Raw genomic sequence first — 21,622 nt, 5'->3', positions numbered from 1 at the left:
GGTAATGACGCATGTGCGTTCACTTTACAGATCTCAACCGTGCTTGCCTAAAAGACAACTTTCCACTCCCTAGGATTGACCAGCTAGTGGATTCAATAGCTGGTCATAAGCTATTGACCTTCATGGACGCATTTTTAGGCTACAACCAAATTCGCATGAGCGAAAAGGACTAGGAGAAAACAACCTTTATCACTAGCCAGGGGTTGTACTGTTACAAAGTTATGCCATTGGCCTGAAGAATATAGGGTCGACCTACCAGAAGCTGGTGAATCACATGTTCAGCAAGCAAATTGGACAAAATATGGAAGTTTATGTGGACGACATGCTTGTGAAGAGTAGAAAGGCAAAGTTACATTTGGACGACCTTAGAGAAACTTTTGACACTTTGAGGAAGTATCAGATGAGGTTGAACCCGGTGAAGTGCGTGTTTGGAGTCTCATCAGGCAAGTTTTTGGGGTTCATGGTTTCGCAATGGGCATAGAGGCCAACCCAGAAAAAGTCAAAGTCATATTAGACATGACCTCCCTAAGAAGCGTGAAGGAAGTACAGAGGCTGACAGGAAGAGTAGCAGCTTTGAATAGGTTTGTCTCTAGAGCCATGGACAAATGCTTCTTGTTTTTTTAAACATTGAAGCAGGCCTTCCAATGGATGGAGGAGTGTGAAGAAACTTTCCAGACCCTCAAGGATTACTTGTCCAAGCCATCGCTCTTAAGTTTGTCTGTTGAAAGAGAAGAACTATTCCTGTATTTAGCTGTCTCCCAGACGGCTGTGAGCTCTGCATTGATTCGTGAAGAGCCCATGATCCAAAAGCCGTTCTATTACACAAGTTAGACTTGCCAAGGTGTAAAGGCTAGATACCCAAAGATAGAAAAGTTAGCCTTTTCCCTGATCATCGTGTCAAGGAAACTTCGTCCCTATGTCCAGACCAACCTCTATGAAAATGCCATGGGTAGGCCAAATGCTACAGGAAGAATGGTCCAATGAGCTGTGGAATTAAGTCAATTTGACATCCATTATAAGCCTAGAACAGCAATCAAGGCCTAAGCATTGGCTAACTTCGTCGCCGAGTTCACTATGATAGATCAAGATCCAGAATCAGAGTACTGGACAATGTATATAGACGGTTCGTCAGCAATAGGGCGGTGTAGGAGTGATCCTCCTATCCCCTGAAAAAGACATCCTCAGGTACGGAGTCCAGCTTTAATTCCCAGCAACTAATAACGAAGTGGAGTACGAGGCTGTGTTGACAAGCTTAAGAATTGCAAAAGCCTTGGGTGTCAAAATCTTAAAGCTGAATTCGGATTCAAAGCTTGTGGTAAGGCAAATAACCAAGGAGTACAAGGTCAAAGAAGACAGAATAAAAAGGTATTTAACACTGACCAATCAGTTGGTTTCTAACTTTGATGATGTTAAGATCACTCAGGTACCAAGGGAGGAAAACTCAGAAGTGGACAAAGTTGCTAGGCTAGCGTCGTCAGACACCAATGAAGGACGACCCGGATTGTACATGAAAGTGCAGCACCTTCCAAGCATTGAGGGTTTTGACGTGAGCGATGTCCAATTTGGAGGGAGCTGGATGGACCCAATAATCACGTACATCAGGGATGGCCACCTCCCTGCAGATCCCTCGAAAGCTAGAAAAGTCAAAGTGAGGTTGTCTAGATTCACGATCCTAAACGACGAGCTCTACAAAAGGGGATTCTCTCAGCCCTACTTAAAGTGCCTCGATCTAGAAGATTTTGCATATGTACTAAGTGAGATCCACAAAGGAGTCTGCGGAAATTACTTTGGACCACGGTCACTTGTTGGGTATTTCTGGACCACGGAAATTACTCTAGACCACGGAAATTACTAAATGTGCAGAGTATTTCTGGCCAACCATGCAAAAAGATGCAACTCAGGTCATTTAGAGATGCAATAAGTGCCAAATGGTTTGGAAACGTGTAGCATGTCCCAACAGAACATCTAACGAACATTGCATCACCATGGCCATTCTCCACATGGGGAATTGATATACTGGGCCCCCTACCACCTGGTAAGAAACAAGTAAAATTTCTAGTCGTTGCTATTGACTATTTCACAAAGTGGGTGGAAGCAAAGCCTTTAGTAGTAATCACAGAGGCCAAGATACAACACTTCGTTTGGAAAAACCTCGTCTGTCGGTTCAAGATTCCATGGGTCATCATCTCTGACAATGGACGACAATTTGACAGCCATAAGTTTAGGGATTTTTGCAAGAAACTGGGGATAAGGAATCACTATTCCTCCCTCTGGACACCCACAAGTAAATGGCCAGACCGAAGTTACAAATCGGACTTTTCTTAAGCTAATCAAAACCCGACTTGAGGGGGCAAAAGGAGCATGGCCTGAAGAGCTTCTAGGAGTTTTATGGGCCTACAAAACGATGACGAGAACACCAACAGGCAAGACACCCTTCAAGCTGGCATTTGGAACTGAAGCAGTGATTCCTGAGGAAGTCGGAATGTCAATTCTCAGAAAAACATGCTATGACAAGCGCAGCAAGGACGAGGGCCTCAAGCTAGCTCTGGATTGCTTACTTGAGGTCAGGGACGATGCAGCTCAGAGAATGACCTTATATCAGGAAAGGAAGACAAGGTATTACAATCAGAGGGTGAAGTTGAAGCGTTTCAATCTTGGAGATATGGTTCTGCGGAAGGTTTCACAAGCCACCAAAGATCCAAATGAAGGAAGGTTAGGCCTAACTGGGAAGGTCCATAAAAGGTCGTCTGTTATTCAAGGAGAAGGAGCTACTACCTGGAGGATGTAAATGGGAAACTTTTGCCTTGTCCTTGGAATGCAGAGCACCTTAAAAAGTACTGTCAGTGAAGGAATGGACTTTCAGCAACAATAAGTTCCAAGGTTTGGAACACCTTGTTTATTCATCAACAGATAAGCGAGATTTCATTGTTTTCATGCATTAGTTTTATTTTCAATACTTTATTTTCAGTACTCTTCGTTTTCTTGTAAAGTATTATCCTTGTAGTCCCTTTTGTACAAGCAAGGATGAATAAAACGAATAAGGCGTCTACAGAACCATTTCTTTTCAAATAATTAGATGTCAAACCCTTCATGGTAAAAATCCTCTTGTATCGAAAAGATGAGTTCAGAGCACGACGACTATGATAAAAACTCCATCAACATAAAAGATGAGTTTAAATCATAACTATGTGATAAAAACTTCAAATTTAAATCACAGAGACAAAAAGCTCCGTCAATATGAATGACAAGTTTAGATTTCAAATTAAGTGATAAAGACTTCAAATTTAAATCACAAAGACAAAAGGCTCCATCAATATGAATGACGAGTTTATATTACAAATTAAGTGATGAAAACTTCAAGTTTAAATCACAAAGACAAAAAAACTCTGTCAATATGAATGATGAGTTTATATTACAAATTAAGTGATAAAAACTTCAAGTTCAAATCCCAGAGACAAAAAAAAACACAACAACAACAACAACAACAACTCCGTCAATATGAATGACGAGTTTAAATTGCAAATTAAGTGATAAAAAATTTAAGTTTAAATCACGAGAATAAAGAACTCCGTCAAAATAAATGACGAGTTTAACTTGCAGGTTAGGTGATAAAAACTTTGAGTTTAAATCTCAAAGAACGAAAAACTCCGTCAGTATGAGTGACGAGTTTAAATGGTAGTTCAAATGATAAAAACTCCAAGTCCAAATCACGATGATAAAAATAGGCAAAGTTATAGTATGAAGCAAAACCAGCCAGTTGGTCCAAACAGAAGCCTTAAAACCAAGAGACAATAAAGCAGGGAAAGACTAAAGCTTCAAAACAAGGAGGCAACCATTATTCTTCAAAAATAGAATCCCAAAACAAGGGGGCAACCATTGTTTTCCAAATTAAAAAAAAAAAAAAAATGAATATACTACGAAGGAGGGATAGTAGACTTGTTGGTATCCTTTCCTTCAGCAACATCCTTCTTAGCAGAATCTTTCTCCATTCCGACACCAGCTTTGGTTTCTTCTTGCTCCTCGGCCTCGTCTGTGAGTATCTCAGTGTCAATCTTCTCAAAGTCTAAATTGGAGAAGTCCACGGCCAAACTATGGTGCTTCATCGTCCTCCGACATAAGAGCTCAAACCCTTTGAAGTATTGGATGAATTGAAGATCGGAGAACTGATCTGACTGAATGATTTCCTGAACGACATTGTCCTTCTTAGCATCAGTCCTCAGGAGGGCTTCTTGGATTTCTTCGTCCTTCTGAACAACGAGCACTTTCTTTACGTGCAAGGCTTCAATAAGCTCCCTTATTTTCTCATTTATGTTGTTCGTCTCATTCATTGCAACGATTAGATCCTTCCTCAACTTGGAGCATTCAACCTCGATGGATTCCACTTTTGAGTTAGCCACCACAACCTTCTCTTTCGTATTCAAGTAGTCAGTCGTGATGCATAGGGACACCCCAAGGACCTGGTAAATATAAACGAATGAGAAGGGAGATCATGTGCATACAAAAAAAGAATAAAAGGGATGCTAAGAGAGGAAAGCCACGTACCTGCACCAACTTATGAATATGATAGCTAACTAGCTCGTGGGAGGGAATAGATGACGAACCTTTAAGTTCATCGTCAGTAATCACGTTGTGAGCACGACCCATAGCAGTAGCAGGGTCATCCCAAACACTCCTCCTAGCTTTGCCTTTTCCTTTCGCGCGAGTAGTTGGAGGAGTGAAGGCAGTCACTTCTAAGGATGGAGTGGGAGAAGAAGGGGCAATGTGAATAGGTGGAAGAGCAGTAGTCTCACCTTTCTCTTCGCCTAATTTCCTCTTCTTCGAATCAGTAGCGAGATTGGATAAGGGCTCATTTTTCAAACTTCTGATGCGGGCATACTTCTCCTTACTATATCTAGTGGCAAGCTAATAAAGATGAAGGAGTCTTGGAAACTAATGGACAGACGATTTCCTCTCGGCGAATCTTTTCTAATACGTACCTTGAAGGATTAGGACCCAAACAACTGTCAAACAGACGACGAGGATAAACAAGGTCGTCAAAATCCTTGATTTCACGAGCGTAGGCAAGGGTAACACGAACCGAATGACGGTGTTTATCTTCCAAATCAAGACGATCAAGAGCTACAAAAATTAGAAGGAAAACATCATTAGACGAGCAATCACAATATGAAAGAAAAGCAAAGGGAGACAATGGAAATATGCACCAAGTGTTGGGACTTCCTATTTTTGTAGTAACCTTGGGACTTCCCCCCAGAATTCGTCAGACAAGGTTTCCCTACTCATTCCAGAAATAAAAAAGTATCGTGATTTCCAATCGTGAAAGGACGAAGGAAAGCATCTAACATCCCTAGATTTCCTATTCCAAGGTAAAAGTTCAAAATGCCCATAGTGGGTAGAGGCTTTCAGACGGTACAAAAACAAAAATTCATTCAAAATTATCATTTCCCCATCACAAGCAGATATCTAGATAGACGTACAACTTATGATTGTCCTCCAAGCATTAGGGACGAGTTGACTTGGGCCGATTTGAAATTCGTTCAGAAGTTGCATAATGAACGGATGGACGAGGAAACGAAGGCCACATAGAAAGTCAATCTCGTAAAAACACACCTCTCCGTGGGCAAAGTTTCAAGCTTTCTCACCTAGGCGAGGCAATCTAATAGAGGTACCTTTGGGAAACTGAAACCTTTTCCTAAAACCATTTAAATGTTTCTCTTTCAAGGAACATGTCAGAAAGAGCATGCAAGGGGGGGTGAAGATGAAGACGAGGGTAACTTTGAGGCAGTGGTATCAACTACCTTACTCAAAGACTCCGCATTAGAAGACAATCCTGTCTCCAACTCACTTAACCTGACATCATCCTCCCTATACTCAATGATGGCCATCTCTGAATGGTGTTTTATCAGAGATTGACGGATAGAAAAATGAATCGAGGGGCACTCTTAAATAAGGAACTTAAAACCAACCATAAAAGCATAGGGAAAAGAGGCCTTACAAGGAGAATGTGAAGTGTAGGACTTTCTCAGCACTTCGAAGTTCAAACCAAATAGGGCGGAGGAAGGGGAACGATTTTTCTAAAGAAGGAAAAATTAGAATTAGAGCATGCCAATCATGAACATGTGAGATTGACCATGGCAATTGCAAATACATAAATACATTACACAACCAAAACATGTGAAATAAATTTAAAGTCTATTATACCTGCATGAACTAATTAAATATAAGAAAATGGGATCTTTTGAGAAATGTGAGAAATCTTGAAAGATCTCTTCAATCTCTAAGAAGTGAACACCAACAATGGATAAAAGCTTGAAGAGTGATGTCTACCCAAAAAAGAAAAAAAGAAAAAAAAATCATGTTTTAAGGAAAGTCAATTTTGGTAGAGCTTCAAGGGTCTCTCCAAAATTATGAGAAATTAAAGATGTTGAATGATTGATGTTCTCCTCTATTTATAGACTAATTCTTAGGTACTCCCGGAGTACGGAGAATGTTGCTCTCTCTCCTCTTACATTCATGGTGAGGTCCGCTCATTAAATTCATGGTGGGGTCCATCATGAATGTGAGAGTAGGGAGCATCATTTCTTCATACTCCAGAAGTACTTAAAAATTTTCTCTATTTATAAAGGGATTAATGACTTAAAAATTAACCTAACTTAGCTTAAAAAGCCAACTACCATGAAAACGATAGGTTTTATCTTTAGAAAATGGATTTTGATGAACTTGGGGTCAAAAAAAGCGCATCTAGGGCAATATGCTGAAATGTGCCAATCGGCACTTTTGAAGTGCTGATTTGGCACTTCAGCACTCTCCCCAACTTTTATTTTATTTTATTTTTCTATTTTTCACAATTTTCAACTTTTTCTAAGTTTAAAATTGTATTTGGACATGTTTTCAACCTATTTTCATTATAAACCATGTTCCACAATGATAATTATGCTTTTAAAATAATTATTTCAAATGATAATTACTTTAAAAATCACATTATTTTTCCAAATTTAATCTTTATCTGCTTATTTATTATAATCTCATGCAATAAATTACTTCTTAAGATAAAAACTTAACCAATCACAATTTTTTTTTAATTAATTTTAATTAGTGACCAATCAAAATTAACTTCCATTAATCCCGTGTGATAAGCTACATCCAATCAAATCCATGATAACCATTAAAACTTGATCTTATGATATCTTTTGATCCAACCGCCCGATTGAGAAACTGAATGTATCATTGTGATTGTTAAAACCTCAAGATCATTTTTATGACACATGATGAATGAGTTAGTGACAAAAATGCAACCATGCTTTTGGATAAATGGAATGACCATCTTGTCCTTTCTCAAGATCAAATTATGGGAGCGAAATGGGGTGTCTACAGTAACAAATCTCTCAAGGTAGAGAATGAATTGTAGATATTTTTCCCCTAACCTTAAGGAATTATACGGAGTCCCCAATTAATTTAATTACATAAAAATAAAGACAAATATCAAAGTAAATTCATTCATGAATAGACAAAATAACGTGAAAGATCCAAAAATGGAAAATTCAATTTATATGGATTTGGCATTAATACAATCTAATATATTCATCACAATAGAAAGTGAGCCCACTTGAATCATGAATTCACTAGTTTCTCAATTAGTGCTCCAAGTGATGCATATGATGACCCATTTTCCATTTTAGCTACCCTACACTTTTTGCTCATTTCTTTAACTTTTTGTCTTACCTCGTTGTCATAGTTCATCAAAAGCTTTATTCCTCTCTCCACCTCCTTTGCCGACACCAAATCACTACCCTTTGCCGACACCAAATCACTACCCTCCCTATAATCTAACCTAATCTCAATCGCTAATCCCAACTCCTTCACCATCTCAAAGGCATTCATCTGTTGTTCAGCATAAATTGGCCAAGTGGCAATTGGTATGCCATGCCATAGGCTTTCCAAAATTGAGTTCCAACCACAGTGTGATATGAATCCTCCAACGGCCTTGTGAGATAGGATTTGCACTTGTGAGACCCATCCACATATCAATCCAATTCCAGCTGTTCGTTCCAAAAATCCATTTGGTAAAACTTTCTCAATATTCGTGTAGTCATCTGAGAGGGAAAATTGATCCTTAGGTTGCTCACGTAAAACCCACACAAATCGAACCCCGGCCTGTTCAAGCCCCAATGCAATTTCTCTAACTTGAGACTCGCTGAAACTGCCCCTGCTTCCGAAGCTTATGAATACTACAGTAGATGGAGGTTGATCATCAAGCCATTTCATGACTCTTTCATCGTGGGCTTGGTTTGGGTGCCATTGGGCTGGTCCAACAAGGTCAAGAATTGGCCCCATGGGATAAATTTGTGGCACTTGACTCGTCGAGACCGAGTTAAGTGCGTAAGGCTCAAGTTCATGAACTGTATTAATAATGATACCCATTGTTTCAAAGTACCTGCGTCCGTGGTACAAAAACCACGAGTACCCTTCTTTCTCCAACGCTATAGAAGGCAACAAACTTGGAGAAACCGGGTTAGCAAAACTCGGAATGACCAACTCAGTGTCCAACTTAGCCAACTCAGTGGTGAGTTGGGTGTCTAAGATTGGAAGATGAAGCATGAAACCGAGAAACGTAGCTGGAGATGGAAAGAAAACGTAGCAAGGGATGTCAAGCTCGTTGGCTACATCGATCATGGAAGTACAAAACATGTCTGTGATGATCCCGACGAGTCGTCGGTCTGAGTCCAACTCGGTTTCCATGAGGTTAGTGATTGCTTGCTTAACATGGGGTCTATGCTTTTCAATGAATAAGCAGACGTAGCCAAAGGGAGACTCGAACTGATCAGGTGAGGGAGGATCTACAGTAGGGAGGTGGATGAATCGGATATTTGTGGAGGCTAAGGTGGCAGCATGTGATTGGACGTAGGTGTTGAGGATGGGTCTCTCAGGCATGGTGATGATGAGTATAGTGACAGAAAATCGAGGGTCATGATTGATAAGGTGGTGTGCAAACTCCACAACTGGAACAAGGTGTCCGATTGCAGGGTATGACATGAAGACCACCTCAAATTTGGTCATGGCCTTTTGGTTTTCTTTTGAGTTTCTGCTTGCTTAATTGTCTGATCAAGAATGGTTTTTGGATATAGGTAGGTAGGTATGAGTCTATATAGAAATGGAATAGGGAGCCTTTTATTTATTTTTTAAGAAAAGACTAGGAGAATGGGGAATCATATTGACCCATCGGCCATGAAGAATGTACGACCTCTAAAACGTAATGCATGATGCTTGAGTTCATTAATCAATAATTTTTTCTTGTCCTTTTTTTGATAGAGGACTTTTTCATTTTCCCTTCTCCTCCTCCTTTCTTTTCTTTTCTTTTCTTCTTCTTTCTTACTTCCAAAAAATCGATTAATGTCTTAATCAGATAATAATAAAAAAGTTATCATAAAAAACGAAGGTTATAAGTTGAAATTTTCTTTAAAAAAATTCTGAATTATCAATGTCCTTGTATTTTTTTATTTTATTTTTAATTAAGTAAAAACTGATATAGTGAAATAGGCCTGTCCACGGGTCGGTCCGGGTCGGGTTTGTGCCCAATCCGGAACCGACCCGATCACTTCGGGTCTCCTAAACCTGGACCCGCTGCCGACCCGCCGAAGGTAGCGGATCGGGTGGTCGGATGTCATCGGTTTCCGGTCGGGTATCGGTCGGTTTCGAACTGTGTGAATCATCGCCGGATTTTGCAGAAATCGTCGCCGGATTTTGCCAAAATCTCTGGTTTTTGCTGGATCTGACCGGATCTCAAAGAGATCTTGGCGGATCTCAACGAGATTAGGCCGGATCTCAACGAGATCAGGCCAGATCTCGAAGAGATCCGGCGAGATCTCAACGAGATCAGGCCGATTCTCAGTGTAAGTCGAAGAGATCGGGCGAGATCTCGGCGGATCTCGACTAGATCAAGCCAGATCTCGACAAGATCTCACCGAATCTCGACAGATCGGACAAAATGAGGCCGGCTACCCACTCCAATCGGCGGAGAACTGAAATTCCGATGTGTTTTCCGGTCGGGTCGGTTGAAAATCGGTTTTTCATGTTCAAACCCGTCAACCGACCCGCCGGTCTCGGGTTTTCTGGGCGGAGACCCGCTGCCGACCGTTGCCGGCGTCGGGTCGGACGGTTTTCGGGCCGGGTCGGCCGGGTTGGGCGGGTTGATCGGGTTTCGGGTCTGGCTGGACACCCCTATAGTGAAATCTTACCCATCAGTTCCAAAACCTACTCTGGGCCACCTGCCCCAAGAAAATCTTACAAGATACTACTTACAAAATTTTCGCTGACAAATGTGCAACGACTTTTTAGCTCTCACTGCAATGACTTTTTTTTTTTGGCTGAATCACTGCAATGACTTAAGAACACCGAACTTCTTCTACACAATCCCCATAATGAATAAACTGATTTGCGCCAATCCAGAACTCCAGTAAATGAGCGAACTCATTTGGCAAAGGGGGACAATTACTTTGATTTCAATGGAATCAATTTAGGGCTCACAAATTTGGTTGTCAAGATTAAACCAACATAGGGGAGGATTTTCTATTAGGCTCATGAAGAAAAGAACCCTCGTATTTTAACTTCTTGAAGTAGCTTCTTTTCAGCGTGCGTTTTGGAAGTAATTTTCAATTGACTTCTTGCCTTTTTTTTTTGTTTACTAATTTGTGTCCACACCACTAATTGCTGCGGGTCCAACGTGAGACCTGTGAAAAATATCTTATAAGATGCGAGCGTTTAGCCTTTTTATCAACGGTAATATTACAATTTGCGTGTGTTTAGTTTTGGCAATGGCAATATTATTGTCTTTTTTTTTTTTTTTTTTTTTTTTTTTTTTTTTTTTTTTATGGGAGTTAATATTATAGTCTTCGTTAACGGTAATATTATTATTTGTAGGTCTCACATTCAATATATTTTTATTTTTTTATAATTTTTTTATAGTACTTTTAGTTAAAAAAAAAAAAAAAATTCTCATACTTTTCTGTTACCTAACATCATAAAATACTACCATCTTGACACATGATTTGTCACATGAAAGGTACCAATACCAAATCCTAACTATTGCGTATGGCTTTAATTTGGTCATAACATTGACAGAGTTTTATTGGTTTTAAGTTCAACCATCTTGACACATGATTTGTCACATGAAAGGTACCAATACCAAATCCTAACTATTGAGTATGGCTTTTATTTGGTCATAACATTGACAGGGTTTTATTGGTTTTAAGTACAACAATCTTGACACATGATTTGTCACATGAAAGGTACCAATACCAATACCAAATCCTAACTATTGAGTATGGCTTTTATTTGGTCATAACATTGACAGAGTTTTATTGGTTTTAAGTACAACCATCTTGACACATGATTTGTCACATGAAAGGTACCAATACCAAATCCTAACTATTGAGTATGGCTTTTATTTGGACATAACATTGACAGTGTTCAATTGGTTTTAGGTAGGTGTGGCAAATGGGCGGGTTGGGTTCTGATCGAGTCAATTGGATCCGTTATTTTTTCACATGATTTTTTTTTAAAATGTATTTGTTATTTAGAAAGTCATGCAGCAAATTACTTGATGTAAAATGCATTAATTTAAATTTACCACTTGTATAAAAAATGAGCTTAGCTAAATAAATTAATACTTGTTCAATAATTTAAAAATTATACAAATCCCAACATTACTAATCAAAACAAAATAGCACAAAGGATAATTAAAACAAACATATAGGTTTCATTTCTACAAAATATCAACATTCCACAACATAAAACAAAATTACAAATGCCTTATTGGATAATTAATTTGACAAAGAATAAAAACATATATGAAATCTACAATCTTGAAAACTAATATATAATTTAATATTAACTATGGTTGGCATTCTATTTCAATTTGAGAATATATATTAAAGTTTGATTGTTTACTTATTTATACATGACTTCTTTTATAAATATTATATCATTGTTAAGGAACTCACATTCCAAGAAATATCATATTTTATTTCTAGAAAATATTATATTTTATTTTGAAAAGACATTTATTTTGGACATGAATTGTAAAAAAAATAGGCTTAACTATCCATAATTTATGCTAATTTCATTGATATATGTTGGCTTTATTTTTTTCACACTTATGAATGTCTCTCCTACATTTCTATAATTTTAAATATATTTTTTTAACCCTAGTGTGACTAGATTATCTTGGTATATACTTTGTTATTAGATATCTAAAAATATTTACTCATTATAGATTGCCACAACCATTCATCTTTCAATTCATTTGTATGTAATTATGTAAAAATCTCAATTGTTTCCTTAAGGCCATTGTATCTATATGATGTTATATATATATATATATATGAATGGGGTTATCCAAAAAATGTTAAAAAATTGATGTTTTAAAATAACAACAACAACAACAACAACTGTAGGGACACAATTATTTAACGGCCCAAGAATAACGTTGGGCTCGTAAGTAAAGGGTCCTAACAATATGATTTGTAGAGAGTGGGCTTGAAAGGCGGGACCTTAGTCACAGGTTAGCGGTTTGAATGGGATTTCTATGGAAACTTCTCTATGGGGGGACTTGGCTTGACTAGCTAAGCCTTCCATTAGTGCAGGTTGCAGGGTTTAAGTTCTCGGACAGTGTCCGAGGAGCATTGTACCCTTCCCTTCTTCTCCCCTTTTGCAAGATTTTTCCTCCTCCCGGGGGCCTCCCTCTTTCTCCTTCGCTTTCTTTCCCTTTTATACTAGTGTTCGTTTCCCCTTTTAGGGTCCACGTGTAAGTTTTACTTTCTGGGGTGCAGACATGTCTTGTCAACCCATACCTAGAATGGTTAGGGGTCGTTGGGAAAATTAAAGGGCATGGTTTAGGGTATGGGCTTGTCAGATACAGGGTTTTGTATTATGATGTTGGCAGCTTTTTCCCTTGTCCTGCCCCTATACTGAGTTTGCCCCTTTCTTCAGGCATTTTGTGAGGTGCTGAGCATGAGGTCGTCCTCGGCAATATCCTTAGAGCATCAGCACTGGGACTTTCATATGCCATATCTAATGAAATTTTGGCATTTCAAGCCTAAAAGAGCCCGCATTTGGAATTGTAAAACTAAAGAATTGTAAAAAATTTTAGAATTGTGCTACAGTGCCATTCTACATGTAGAATGGCACTGTAGCACTATTGTATAAATTTAAATAATATTTTATTCTCAACTATCTCTCACAACTCCGGAGTGCTCTCTATCTTTCTCAACTCTCTCTTCCTTCTCTCTCATATGCTCTCTCCTCACTTCAAACCCAAACACCATCCTCCTCCCAACATCAACATCACACATCACAGTAATTCATTTTTTCTGATGGGTCGCAATCCAGGTTGTGTTTTGTGTTCTGTTGTTTTTTTTTTTTTTTTTTTTTTTGCTGTGACCGGTGCTTAAAGGAAGAGGTGGGTATGGCTGGGTTTCTAGGTTGCTCAGATTGGCGATGGCTTTGGTGGAGATCGGCGGGCCTGGGTCACTGGGTTTGGTGGAGCTCAATGTGGGTCACTGGGTTTGGTGGAGATCAGCGCGCTTCCATTGCCTTCTCTTCTCGGAAAAGCCGAAATCTTATTGTCGAATTTATTAGCTCCACCACTCCATATTGCCAAAGGTTTGCCCCACCCGAAATCGTCATCGTACATCGGAAATCTCGGCGAACTTCCCATCTTTATCATTGCACCGTCGACATTCCCCAACGGAAAAAGCCTCGGCTCTCTCTCCCAGTCCTTGACTCCACGATGCACCGTTTCGTTATTGTGCACCACTACGTTTTTGTGTAGGCTCACTGGGTTTGGTGGATATCAGCGTGGGTCCGATGTTGCTGGGTTTCTGGTTTTCTGTTGTGATGCTAGTTTTTTTTTTTTTTTTTTTTTTTAACATGCGTTTTTGTTCCCGTGGGATTTTGGTGGGCAGTGGATAGTGGTGGCGTGGTGGGCATGGTGGAGGCGCGGTGGTGGTGACTGGGCAGTAGAGGCGTGGTAATAGAGGTTGAGGGAAGGGGAGGAGAAAATTGGGAAAAAAACAAAAAATGGAAAAATATATTTTATTACGTAGATATATTATTTTAATGAGTAGAATAGAAAAATAAAAGTTGGAATGTTGGATGTATGGTAAAATGGTATTGTATAATTAATAAAGTAGCTTTTTAGAATGGTAAAATGGGATAGGATGGCATTTCGGGTTGTGGATGCTCTTATGCTCCTTTTGGGATTTCATTATGCGTCCTCGGCAATGGCTCTCCTCGGCTTAGGCCTTGGGCCATAATGTAGAGTGGGCCTGGGCCATGAATTCTCTGGCCCCATAACAACAATAATAATAATAATTGTAGGGTCTCGATTTACAGTCCAAGCCCAAAACGTATGAGATATTGGCCCAATGAGCCTAATACAATAAATTTGTAGATAATGGGTCGAAGAACTAGACCTTAATAAGTTGAACAACGGCTAATACTGAATTGAATGACAATCAAACACAAAATAAGAGATTTTGATATCAATAGACTTTCAGTTTGAGGAGGTCACACTTGTATATATTGATCACAATTGAATACCAAGACAATTTAGATTGCTACAGTCTTATTTCTCCCTTCTTCCTCCTCCTTTCTCAGGGAGGGTCTCTCACATTATATAGCTCCCTTTGGAACATCTTAATTCTACACTTGTTGATCATCTAAGCCTCCACTTGAGTACCTGTCCCATCAAACACCCTCTCTAGCTTTCTGTGAGTTGTGGTAGCCAAGATAACACTATTCAAAGGTCTTCTCCACATAAATGTGACCAGAAAAGTAGTTGTCATGCATTTAATGCGGTGATAGTAGCTTTCCCCTAAATATTTTTGGGCTTCCTTCCTTCTTGTATGTTCATGAAGCATGTTCCTATCATTGCAGCTTCTTGGAGGATCATTCTACTTGCTGGAATACATATTTGAGCTACACACGCCACGTTTGAGGAGTAATTCCTCCTCGGACTACCTTTCATTCGTTCCTTACTCATGAGACTTTAAATTGGGACCCTAAATGACTATTTGCCCCTCCTCGAACCGTTCAGCGTCCTCGGACAAAAGCCCAAGGCCCAACATATTATCCTAGGCCTTTATCCCTACAATAATAATAATAATAATAATAATAATAATAATAATAATAATAATAATAATAACAATAATATCCATTATATATTTCTAATTGAGTTTGACTTGTGTATTGTAATGCTCACAACAAATAATTAAACCAATAATATTTTTATTTTATTTTATTTTATTTTTACAACAAAAAAAAGTTTTAACAAATAGGTCGAGTCGGGTTGACCTGAAAAAATGGGTTGGGTCACGGGTCAACCCATTTTTGCTTCGAATTAAAAGATTTGGACATGGTTTTAAAAATCGGAAAGGTCAAAGAACTAGGAAAGGGACTAGTTCCCAGTTTTTCTACTCTCTCTCATTTCTGTCTCTAAGGTGACTTGTTAAAGATGAGACTTTTACTTTGTCTCTCCCTCCAACTCTATTTTTAGAAAGTAGTGTCTTCTTATTTTTGACGTGAAGAAGACAATAAAGAGTAAAGTTAATAATAGGAAATTGGTAAAGTTTGGTTTTTAGAACCAAGAAATTGGCAAAGTTGAATAGTAGAATAGTTTCCGACAGTTGACAATTGACAATTGTAATTGTTTAATTGCTTTTAGAGACTTTCACTCTTACTAAAGGCAATGAGGTCGTCTACGGTGACAATGGTGGATGGGCGTTAGTTGCTGGGTTTTGTCCGCCATTTTTGGATGGGTCTTTTCAGTGGTTTCGTGGTGGTCGTGGGATTGCTACCATGGGTTGTTTTTAGTCATGGGTTGTTTTCCGTCGTGGGTTTGAGTTTGAACTAGTGTTTAAGGCTTAAGTTTGAATAGGTTGTGGGTTGTGGGTTGGTTTTAGTGTTTCGGTGGTCGGTGGTGATGGGCTTTGATTTTCAGTGGTTGCATTGGGTTTGAATCAGTGGCTGAGGTTTGGATTTGAATCGTTATGATATGCAATGTGTGTAGCCAGTTTGGTGGTGGTGTTGGTTCAAAGATTGATTAGTTTGGTGTTTTCAGTGGTAATTGGTGTTGTATATATAGGTATATACATGGATAGGTTGTAATAATGATGTTTAAGTTTGGAGAGTTTTGTTTTATAGTGATGATAAAGTGAAAATTCAAGTTCTAGAATTTTCTAGATGAAAATTTGAAATTCAATATGGTCAATCGGTCAAAGATTTTCTCAATTGATCGAAGTGGTCAAGAAATTTGATTTGAAGCTTTTGGATGACTTGATCAATGTTTGATTCCTGATTCGATCGATCGAAAATATCTTTCAATTGATACACGATTCCTCTCAATATACTCGATTCCTCTTGATCAATCGAGACATGTAAAAACTAAATTTCTACAAAATTTCTGGTAATTGTTCTGAACGTTTGAACATGTTTTAAGCCTTGTGAACGGTTTTATGAAACGTTGTAACTCTCAATTGGTTCCTTTTGAAGGGTTATAACCCTTTGGGCATACACCACCTTTCATTTGCTTTCGTGCTTGTTTGCCTTCTCGCTTGTTTGCTTGCTTTCTTGTTTCTTTGTTTGCCATGTCTATCATGCTTATTTGCTTTATGCCTCTTTTTATACTCTTTGCATCTTTTCCTTCCATTACTTGTCTTTTGGTTTCTCGTGTTTGTCTTTGCATGTACATACATGGAGCGAGGACAGAGCTAAGACACGGTTTCTCAAGCGCAAGTAAAAAGGGTGAAGATGCAAGCATATGGATATAAGCCAAGTGGCTGTGTATAGTAGGTTTAGGGGTCTAGCCTTTCCCATTTGGTTATGTACTCTTTTAAAACCCATTCCTTCCTCCTTCCTTTCTCTCTTAGACAAGTTGTATTAGGTATATCATGCCATGTACCATTCGTCCTCATCTCTAGAGTATGGTGACCTCTGTTTACTTTCTTGCACCTATATTTTAGGCCATGCTCTAAGGACGTAGGCATTTACTTTCCTGCTTTGTGTGCTTGCATTGTGCATGATGTATGTATATATATACCCACTCGCCCCTTCCAGTGTGACTGTCACAGTCTAGGTCACCTAAGGCAAAGTAATGCCTAATTTTTGCTGCGAAAGTAAGGTGACATATCGTCGGATTTTCATCGTGGAAATCTAGTACTTTGCCAAATGCCTCAAGAAAGCATAAATTGGGACCACACCCATTTAAAAGTCAAACCTCAAAGCCCCCATGCATGCAAAGCCCCAAAAGCCAATGCCAAAATCATGTTTTTACTGTCAATCTCCTAAAATTAAGGTTTTATCAAAACAAAGAACTCTCCTTAGACAGGCGTTGTGGGGTGCATAACACTTTCCTCACATGTAACCAAACTTCCAGACCCAAGAATCAAGATTTTTTGCCATCCACATTAGATTGGTGGCGACTCCACTTTCCTTTGGTAATCCTTTAAAATTTGGCCCAGATTCCTACCACAAACGCCAAAGGTAGACCTACCTTCCTCCACCAAGAGAGAGAGCACCCAAAGCCCCGCATGAACCACGCCACACACTACTACCACTACACACGCACATCCTCCATCATCCAAGAGAGGGGCCTCTAACGAGCCCCTGAGCGTGCGGGAGCATTGCCACGACGGGTGGTCGAACGAAGGCCCATGACGACAGTGGTTTTCTGCTTCGTTTTTTAGGCCGAGCATCGACATCTTCCACTTTGTCTTTTTCTTATTTCGCATATTCTATTATTAAAAAATAAATAAATAAATAAATAAAGAGCTTACTCTGCCCTCACTCTTTCTTTGTCTCTCACTAAAGCCAAAGCCCAATTTTTTTTATTACTTTTTATCTCTTTCTTTTTTGTCGTGTTTTGTGTGTTTACGAAAGCCGAAGTTCAATGGTGGGTTTGTGGTGGTAATGAATAAAAAAAGAGAAATAGATGATGAATAAAAAAAAAATTAAAAAATAATATTTAAATGAAGTAGTAAAAAAAAGAAAAAAAAAAACTTTTGATTTTAGATGTATTATAAAGTGGAGTGTTAAAATAGATAAAATAATGTTTTGAATTGCTAAAAGCTATACTTTTTAGCCACCTTGATGTGAATACTCTTAATCTCCCTCCCACCTGAACTCTTCGCTTTATTTTTAAATCTTACTTATTAAAAAAAATAATAATCTTAAAGCTCTCTCACGGTCTCACCTATCAAAAATATATATATATATATATATATATATATATATATTGTTTTTCTTTGTGAGCTATCAACTGTTTTCTTTATTTCTTTCTTTTTTATAAAAAGAATATAATGGACTTTTTTTTTTTTTTTTTGGGTTAGAATATGATGGGTTTTAATTTAAGTGCTGTTACTTTTATTAATGAGCTAATTACGTAGATTAATGGTTTAATAATATATTGGGTTAGAAACTAGCATATGAGGTTATTGTTGTTATTTAATTTTAAAATCTAAAGCAAACATAAATTATGTTTAAAACAATGTCTTCTAAAAAAAGTCTAAAATTATATAAAATAAAAATTAATTTTTATATCCCAAATGCATGGTATCCCCATATCTATCTATATACGTGTTGTACTCGTACTCGTGCAACTTAGATTGTGACCTTTTAATGTTTTCAATCCAAAGTTCTAATCTCCCCTCCACCTTTATAATTATGAATTTATCGCCCATGCGTGCGCGCGTGTGAGTGAGACAACTTTATTTTCATAATAATAGTTGTGGGGCCCAATAGTTTGTGGGTTCGGCCCGCTCGCTTATGGGGAGTCCACAGACCCCAAACTGAAGGAGGCCAGGGCCCAAGCCCAAAAATATTAAGCCCAAAGGGGCCCGAAGATACGGCCGAGGACAGCTTAGTCCTCGGCAGACCCAAAGTCTCCTTGAGGAAAGTGTCATACAAGCAAACTTAAAAGATCAGAAAATATCTCGGGGAAATTGTCCTTAATACCCCTCATTGATATGACATTGCACCTAACAGAACCGGATTCTTAGGCTTTATTAACCATGCCCAACAATGCTGGGATGGGATTGACGGGACAAGTATCAGTCCTGGAAAAACTGACCCTACACGTGGACGAGGGACAACAAACGTAGGCTAGTATAAAAGGAAAGATAAACTAATTTAGAGGGGATCCCCATCTCATTTCCTGGAAAAAACTCGAGGAATGAGAATGCCCGGATAATATATGCGCTCCGCCATGGAAAACCCATCGACGGGTAACCGGAGAAAAACACCAGTGCTCCTCGGACTTGATCCGAGGAGTCCAATCCTTCAATTTATGAAGTTATTGGGCTTGGATATCCGGACTAAAGCCTTTTCTAGTCTAGGTTTATCTAAGGTCCGGCCTGTACTAACGCCCCGTGACCAAACGCTGGCCTTTCAAGCCCACTCTCTACAAATTTTATTGTGCGGGATCCATCACGCGCGAGCCCAACCTCATCGTTGGGCCGTTTGAGGATCGTGTCCCTACAATAGTCTAGTAAAAAGAAAAATACATTAAAGACTATATAAATAAATCAACGTACTTCAACTATTTTTTTTGTTTTTTTGAACCACAACATCCTTCAACTAAGTTTTAAGACTATAATAAAAGGACTAAAAAGTGAAGAGAAATAGTAATGTAATTCATTTCATCACAATAGAAAGTGAGCCCACTTGAATCATGAATTCACTAGTTTCTCAATTAGTGCCCCGAGTGATGCATATGATGATCCATTTTCCATTTTAGCTACCTTACACTTTTTGCTCATTTCTTTAACTTTTTGTCTCACCTCATCGTCATAGTTCATCAAACGCTTTATTCCTCTCTCCACCTCCGTTGCCGACACCAAATCACTACCCTCCCTATAATCTAACCTCATCTCAATAGCTAATCCCAACTCCTTCACCATCTCAAAGGCATTCATCTGTTGTTCAGCATAAACTGGCCATGTGGCAATTGGTATACCATGCCACAAGCTTTCCAAAATTGAGTTCCAACCACAGTGTGATATAAATCCTCCAATTGCCTTATGAGCTAGGATTGACACTTGTGAGACCCATCCACACACCAATCCAATCCCAGTCATTCGCTCCAAAAACCCATTCGGTAAAACTTTCTCAAGACTCGTACAGTCATCCGGGAGGGCAAATTTGGCCTTAGATGGCTCACGTAACGCCCAGACAAACCGAACCTTGGCTAGTTCAAGCCCAAATGCAATCTCTCTCACTTGAGACTCACTGAGACACCCTTGGCTACCAAAGCTTAAGAATACCACTGTTGCTGGAGGTTGGTCATCAAGCCACTTCATGATTCGCTCGTGGTTGGCTTGGTCTGGGTGCCATTGGGCCGGACCAACAAGGTCAAGAATAGGCCCAATGGGATAAATTGGTGGTACTTGACTCGTAGAGACCGAGTTAAGTGCATAAGGCTCAAGGTCATGAAATGTATTAATAACAATACCCACTGTTTCAAAGTACTTGCGTCCATGGTACAAGAACCAAGAGTACCCTTCTTTCTCCAATGCTATAGAAGGCAACAAGCTTGGAGAAATTGGGTTGACAAAACCTGGAATAACCAGCTCAGTGTCCAACTCAGACAACTCAGTGGTGAGTTGGGTATCTAGGATTGGAAGATGAAGCATGAAACCAAGAAACGTAGCCGGGGACGGAAAGTAAAGGTAGCAAGGGATGTGAAGCTCATTAGCCACAGCAATCATGGAAGTACAAAACATGTCTGTGATTATCCCGACGAGTCGTCGGTCTGAGTCCAACTCGGTTTCCATGAGTTTAGTGATTGCTTGCTTAACATGGGGTCTATGCTTTTCAATGAGTAAGCATGAGTAGCCAAAGGAAGACTCGTACTGATCAGGTGTGGGAGGGTCTACAATAGGGAGGTGGATGAATTTGATATTTGTGGAGGTTGAAGTGGCAGCGCGTGATTGGATGTAGGTGTTGAGAATGGGTCTCTGAGGCATGGTTACGATGAGTATAGTGGCAGAAAATCGAGGGTCATGATTGATAAGATGGTGTGCAAACTCAACAACTGGAACAAGGTGCCCAATCCCAGGGCTTGTCATGAACACCACCTCGAATTTGGTCATCTCCTTTGAGCTTTTGCTTTATTAATTTGGCTGATCAAGAATGGTTTTTGCAATAGGTAGCCTATGACTATAATATAGAAATGGAGTTGGGAACCTTTTGTTTTTGAGAAAATATGAGTAGAAGAAATAGGGAATCATATATATAGACCCATGATGAATACAACCTCGAAAACATAACGCATAGTTCATGACTTCATTAATCAATAAAATTTGTTCTATTGTCTTTGTCCATTTTTTTTTTTTTTTTTAAATGTGAGACATATTATAGGGCATATATGTTCATGTTGCATGCTTTGAGTTTATAGTAATAAAATAAAAGTGAGCAACTTTTGTTTAAACAATATATACGATGGAAGATTTATTACTATTAAAAAAAAAAAAAAAAAAAACGTTGAGAGAGGGCTTGGTGCTACTGACACTGACAGACGGAGGCACCCAGGTTAATAAATAAATAAATGTATGATTGAATTTTTTTTTTTTTC

At 38.9% G+C, this 21,622-nt stretch overlaps 1 protein-coding gene across 4 annotated transcripts; it reads right to left on the bottom strand.

Moving 5' to 3' along the window:
• Nucleotides 1-3,713: 3,713 nt before the first annotated feature.
• Nucleotides 3,714-21,140, bottom strand: LOC126707245 (UDP-glycosyltransferase 43-like). 4 transcript variants are annotated; one of them, XM_050406832.1, is made up of 5 exons: nucleotides 20,826-21,140; nucleotides 7,720-8,739; nucleotides 5,993-6,071; nucleotides 4,543-5,118; nucleotides 3,714-4,457 (listed from the first exon to the last, which is right to left on the bottom strand). In XM_050406832.1, exons 1-4 carry the CDS (start codon nucleotides 21,138-21,140, stop codon nucleotides 4,892-4,894), a joined length of 1,641 nt encoding a protein of 546 aa, XP_050262789.1. In that variant the 3' UTR covers nucleotides 3,714-4,457; nucleotides 4,543-4,891. The 4 variants fall into 4 exon arrangements, with proteins under 4 accessions (XP_050262789.1, XP_050262790.1, XP_050262787.1 ...); XM_050406833.1 differs by lacking the exon at nucleotides 20,826-21,140 and adding an exon at nucleotides 5,202-5,272 and having other exon boundaries at nucleotides 7,720-9,220; XM_050406830.1 differs by lacking the exon at nucleotides 20,826-21,140 and having other exon boundaries at nucleotides 7,720-9,220.
• Nucleotides 21,141-21,622: the final 482 nt, after the last annotated feature.

The sequence above is a fragment of the Quercus robur genome, chromosome 11, assembly GCF_932294415.1.
Source record: "Quercus robur chromosome 11, dhQueRobu3.1, whole genome shotgun sequence".
In the NCBI taxonomy this organism is placed as follows: Eukaryota; Viridiplantae; Streptophyta; class Magnoliopsida; order Fagales; family Fagaceae; genus Quercus; species Quercus robur.
This window is presented reverse-complemented; position numbering and strand designations above follow the sequence as displayed.

Excerpts from the sequence above, each read along its gene's own strand:
- LOC126707245 (XM_050406832.1), bottom strand. The coding sequence starts at position 21,140 with ATGACCAAATTCGAGGTGGTGTTCATGACAAGCCCTGGGATTGGGCAC. Across the intron at positions 8,740-20,825 it reads TTAAGCAAGCAATCACTAAA|CTCATGGAAACCGAGTTGGA; the intron begins CTCATGGAAACC and ends GCAATCACTAAC. Across the intron at positions 5,119-5,992 it reads CTACACTTCACATTCTCCTT|CTCTTGATCGTCTTGATTTG; the intron begins GTAAGGCCTCTT and ends TAATTTTTGTAG.